The sequence below is a fragment of the Sphaeroforma arctica genome (assembly GCF_001186125.1).
Source record: "Sphaeroforma arctica JP610 unplaced genomic scaffold supercont1.434, whole genome shotgun sequence".
Taxonomy (NCBI): Eukaryota; class Ichthyosporea; order Ichthyophonida; genus Sphaeroforma; species Sphaeroforma arctica.
The window spans coordinates 14710-20760 of record NW_014040124.1 but is presented as its reverse complement, the minus strand read 5'-3'; the positions used below and the strand labels follow the sequence as shown (position 1 = coordinate 20760).

The 6051-nt window shown below is 49.6% G+C and overlaps 1 protein-coding gene across 1 annotated transcript; it reads right to left on the bottom strand.

Moving 5' to 3' along the window:
• Positions 1-5571: 5571 nt before the first annotated feature.
• On the bottom strand, positions 5572-5970 carry SARC_06210 (hypothetical protein; the record flags this gene model as incomplete). The annotated part of the gene is made up of 1 exon (XM_014299891.1): positions 5572-5970. One exon carries the CDS (start codon positions 5968-5970, stop codon positions 5572-5574), a length of 399 nt encoding a protein of 132 aa, XP_014155366.1.
• Positions 5971-6051: the final 81 nt, after the last annotated feature.

Here is a 6051-nt window from a genome sequence, read left to right as displayed (position 1 = left end):
ATCGTGCGCTCAGAAATTTACTGAGCTAATGGCTCAACAGCAGTCACTTCTAGAGAAGTATGAACAAAAGTTGCAGCGCACGACTGCCGAGCGGCCTACAACATTGTTGGCTGCCACTGAGACAGTTACTGGCACACACGCACGTGTGCATACGTTGCTAGGAATTGAGGACAACTTTACGTTCCGTCCCCAAGGCCGTACACGACCGCATCATGGACTCGGGTATGAATCATCTGGGTCAGAGGCCCGGTCGGCCGAGGGGGAGCAGACTCTGTCTTCTATTGAGGACCCCTCATCTTTCCAGGAGTTCGCACGTGAACAGGTATTAGCCAAGCAGAACCCTCATGGGAGTGAGGCACTGAAGAATATGCAGGATCGGTTAAGTACTAACTTTCGCCAGCAACAGCAACGTCAGTCGTTCGAGAAGGAAGCAGCCAGTGAATTTGTACAGATACCCATACGGCAGGGGAAGGATACACCTGTACCTCCGCCTACGCCGGATAGTATTGAGAAAAGCCGACAAGCGCTGCATGCACGGACACTACACCTGAGCAACGAGCTATGCCAAGCAATCAAGGATAATATTACGGCTCGAGCTGAAGCTCTTCGGGGAGCGATTGAGACGCTCCGGGCTACGCTGGAGTCCCGCCCGGTGGAAAAGCGGCCTTTCCCGTCACCACATACATGGCCCGATTGGCCTTCGAACAGATACCACCTACACGACATTATGGAACGGGATACGAGAGGGGCTCTCCTTGAGACATTTAAGAACGCGCAAATCGCAGGGTTAGATGAGAGTTGGAGCCTAACATGGTTCCAAAAGGTATTATCTTACTTTAAGGCTGAGAAGTCAACATTGGATTACATACGCGACAACTCGGAACGATTGAGGATGTGGACGCCACAACTACAATTCGAACAGATCTGCTCGCATGAGACACAAGCCACTGTCAATCCCGCGTTTCGTAAGTTAGCCAAGGGCCACAGTCGGAACATGCACACCCTTATTATGAAACAAATGACACAGCTCATGGAGAACCATAGGAGGGCACGTGAACGGTGCCAGACGGATGCAGACTTCTATCAGGATATATTAAACCATTGCATCGTACAACTGTTAGAGGGAGCTCTCAACGGCCGAACGTATGAGCGTACTTTACAGTTGCATCCTAAATGGCAATTGATGAAGACGCACGAGCTTCTGCAGTTACTGAGCCCCGATATTCAGGACGCACAGCAGCGCACCACAGCGAGGCTGCAGAACCGGAACAATCGCGAGGGTCAGCCGAACAACGGAGGTCGGGACTACACCAATAGCCGCCCTAGCCCGCAGACGGTTCGACGACAGTCGCAGAACTGGTCTCAGCGACCCCAACCGTCACTACCTACGAATTGTGCTGGATGCCAGGCACAAGCACCACCAGGTTCGCGTCTTATTCCGCGATGCCATCATTTCCGTGCATCGCAACCAGGGGGTACGGATGGCCGAGCACAGCCATACGACAACAACCGCATATCAAGAGACGCACATTCGGCACACAGGCCGACCACAGCTTCAACCTCAGGGCAGGGGCAGACCACCACCCAGAGTAGAGAATTGATAACTACGCGTCCGACTCATCAAGTACAGGTGAATGCGATTACACAGAACGACGGCCTTGTACCACCATCAGAAGCTACAGAGGTACACATCAATACGATACTCACGGAAGACTTCGAGCACACGGCACCGGACACAGACCAGGACCACGGAGTACGGGAGTCCGTCACCGAACGAGCATGAGATGTGAGGGTGCCTGAGTCGGATATGAGCTTCACATTTGCTAACACTATTAGGGCAGTGATTGAGATACAGGACCCATTGCTTTCTTCTGATAACCGAGTTTATTTTCAAGTGCAAGTTAACGGACGCACGTTCAAAGCATTGATAGACACGGGAGCAAACAGAAGTTGTATCTCACAGACATCCGCAGACCTCTTCGGCCGCCCAATAACTCCCGCACCACTTGGGTCATTCATCTATTTAGCTGACAAGGCGGTTCGGACTCCTCGACTGGGGACGACAGAAGTGGTACCACCCATTCGGTATGACACCAAGATTATCAACGGGTCACTTGAGTTGATGAATTTACCTGCAGGTATAGACATCATAGTGGGGCAAGATATGTTGAAAGGCTTGGGTCTCTACATAGGCGGTATACAATCGCCACTCGCACCGATCGACCCCACATAATTGGAAGAGCTCCTCGAACCCATCCCACGCCGACAGGCACCGAATACGACAGAACCCGCCGATGCACGCCAACGTCTGGCACATAATTTAGAGGCGGATGCGTTGATTGCTGACAACGCGCGATGCCGTCTGGAAGGAAGTGAAGTTACCATTCCGGTAACCCGTGAACAGGCGATGTACAAGCGCAGATCGACACGTAACTTTGTATCCGACCGATGGCTACCCTACATGGACGAACAAGTGGAGAAGTGGTTCGCAGATTTGGTGATCACGAAACGGACGACACCGACCACCGTCAACCTCCTCTCCTTGCGGTTCCGACGTTCGATGCAGAAGGAAATGTGAAGAAGTTACGGCTGTGTTTAGACATGCGCGCCGTTGATGCCCTTATCCCCGGTGACCAGATTTTGATTCCAAAGGTCAACGAACTTATCTCTCGCCTCAAGAGTAAGAAGTAACTACCCTACGCTGGACATCTCTGCCGAATACCACAGGCTGCCGATCCATACAGATTTACAATACTTGTTCAGCTTTACGCACAAGCGTTATCAGTACTCGTTTACATCGGCGCCGTTTGGACTCCATGTGCTCACGCAACAGTTCCCGCGTACCTTGAGCACGATACTTGACGGTTTACCGGTCCACCACTATATCGACGACATCGTTATCGCTAGCGACGACTATGATGAACACGTTAAGACGGTGCAGCAGGTGATTCAACGCTTGACATACCACAGTTTTAAGCTTAACCCCGCCAAGTGCCCCTTTGCTATTCCCGAAGTGATGATCCTAGGGAAGAAGGTGTCTGCACAAGGCATAGACATTGATCATGAGAAGCAGGCCAAGCTTATCGACTGGCCTACCCCGATACGGTACAAGGATATAGCCTCCGCCTTACGTTTGGCGAACTACCTTCATGAGCATCTCCCCAACTTCGCGAACACGGTAGCACCTTTGCGCGAATTTTGCAAACTCAAACCGAAGGAGTTGATCGGCGATCGTTGGGAGGAGCGACATGCACAGGCGTGGCAGGCAATGGAAGCTGCAGTTGTTAATGCAGTAGCGTTGCACTTCCCGGTAGACGGTATACCATTGAACTTGGAAACCGAAGCTAGCGATTACGGTTTGGGGGGAGCGTTATTCCAAGAAACACTATTTAATGTTCTTTAGCACGACTCAGAACCATGCGCAACAGAACTACGCATACCAATGAAGGAGTTACTCGCTTTGGTGTATGGACTTACACATTTTAGGGAGCACTTGGATGGGCAACGGTTTGCAGTCTTTACGGACTACAAGGCCCTCGTGTATATGAATACACAGCCCAAGCATAATCCGATGCTTCAGAGATGGCACCATATAATCGCTCCGTTCAACTTTAATATATCACATATACCAGGAGAGACGAACGTGCTTCCGGACATGTTGAGCAGAGTACACGAGGGGACAAAGGAGCAAGATGAACCTGAAATACTGTACACAGATTGTTGGCAGTTATTTCCGAGTTACTTTGAACAAGCACAAGAACACTTCGGTCCGAATAATATAGACGTACTTGCGGACCCAAATAACGCTCAGCTCCCTCGATTTTGGACTGAAGACGATGCGGAAGGTGCGTTTGCCCACGACTGGTCGACGGTCGATGGATGGATGAACCCACCATGGGAGAAGATACATATAATGTTGCGCAAGGGTTTCAAGGGCACCATGGTTTGACTTGTTCAAGCAGTTGTTGCAGTCCGAATCGGTGCTGGTTCCACGAACGCCACATACGTCCCTCAAGTATGCTAAGTACGCCTGTGGCAAGACACCATGGGGACACACAGTGATTGCACGGGTGGGACCTCCTAACGGGTTCAAACTGAACCCGCTGTTTTCACAGCGTGCAGAACCCAAACACACCGCGTACGTGATGTGTTTAGATACGGCACGAGAAATCTCAGTGGCGATGCCAGACGCAGAGAGTCAACCGGCGTTTGAGCGAGCGACCCCAGAAGTACAACAGCGCCGAACGCGACTCACGCAAGCTCACCACGAACAAGGACATCATGGAGCGGCCGATACAGTTCAACAACTACGACATAACGGCCATGTATGGCCAGGCGCACTTGAATTGGCAGCGGAAGTCAAACGGCAATGCGCTACATGTCTGGGACAGGATACGCTACGTAAAGGCTTTCACCCGATGATTAGCATTGACGCGTGCTACCCGTGGGACCATATTCAAGTTGATTACATCCCGATGCCACTGGAGTCCAGAAGGAAGAACAATTGTATACTTCACGTCCTGGACATCGCTACAGGCTACTCAATCCTTCGAGCGACACCGGACAAGACGAAGGAGGCGACGGCGTAGACACTAATATAAGTTTTTGGCGAGCATGGTTTCCCACGTATGATCCAGACGGACATGGGGAATGAATTCACCAACAAGATAGTGGAGCTCCTGGTCCAAGAAGTGGGTATACTACACAAGGCATCACCACCATATCGACCCCAAGTACTGGGTACTGCTGAACGACGTCATAAGGAAATTACACATTCCATTAGACAATACTGTGAGTCTATTGGTCAGTGCTTCAGTTTGGGGGGGGGGGGGTCGTGGTCAGAATACAAGTACTTAGGGTTATTTTAGTTTTATTACAGTTTTTACAGTTTATCAGAATAATCTGATAAACTTAGTTTTTGCTGACTATTACAGCACATGACTTATGTCTCATAATTAGAGTCATGAATTTTACACTTACTAATAAATGAACAAAGTCTCCCTCATCCAGCGTATACTTACTACGTTGTTCATCTTGCAACTGCCTCGGTTGAAGTTGTCATTACAATCTCTTAGGTGGGTCGCCTCTCGTCGTCCCATTCTTAGTATCCGTGGCATCGACGCACGTACAGAACACGATGCTCACAGTGGAGTTCTCACAGTAGATTTTTGGCAGGCGATTCTGAGTGCGCACAGGAATCTGGTGAGCACCTTTGGTTCAATGTCTGCTATTCGTACTTCTGGTGTGCAGACATCAAAGCGACACCTGTGTTCCAAATCCAGAGATGCAACTGCATCAGGTGTCAAATCTATCAGGTGCTGACAAAGCTGTGCTTGATACGCAACCAGATACATTATTGCTGTTGGGTCTGTTCGTATATCCATATTGTGGATTAGCGTCGCACCCATCACCTGTGTCTATACTTTTAACAAATCTGCTGCTGAATAAAAGCTCTCTTTTTCTGCTTTCACTTTGGCTACGCCCGAGTCCATCGTAAGTTCTGCGTCGTATGTTCATACATGGGCTGGTCTCGCCGCACGCTTCACTTCTGTTAGTTATACTGGCTTACCTTCACGAAATTTCTCCTTGAGTGATTCTGGAAAATTTGTTCGCTCGCAGTGTTGCTTCGGCTTCCAACTCCGTACGTTCCTTGTTCCTTGCTCCGGTTGACAAATTCATGATTTGCATCTCCATCATCTTGATCTTGCTGTCTTGTATTGCATGGTCATCAGCTCTCTTCGCTTCCTTGATGGCCAGTTCTCTTTCAGGTTCTTCCACCCTAGCTGCCAGTTCGCGTTGAAAAAATTCTTCACTTGTTGTCTTGATAATGGTTTCCGTATCAGGATTCGCTACGCCTAATTGGGTGATGTTTCCTTCCCGCTGCGAAACTTTATGCGTAGCTGCCCGTGCTTGTGTTTGTTCTCGTTTACTTGATGAAGAGGTTTCTTCGTCGGATTCTTCTGCAGCCATCTTGCTGTAAATTGCTGTAATTGGCTAATGCGTATAAGGAAATAAGTGTATGTTGTGTACTTAGCCTCTCTGCGTGCTTGC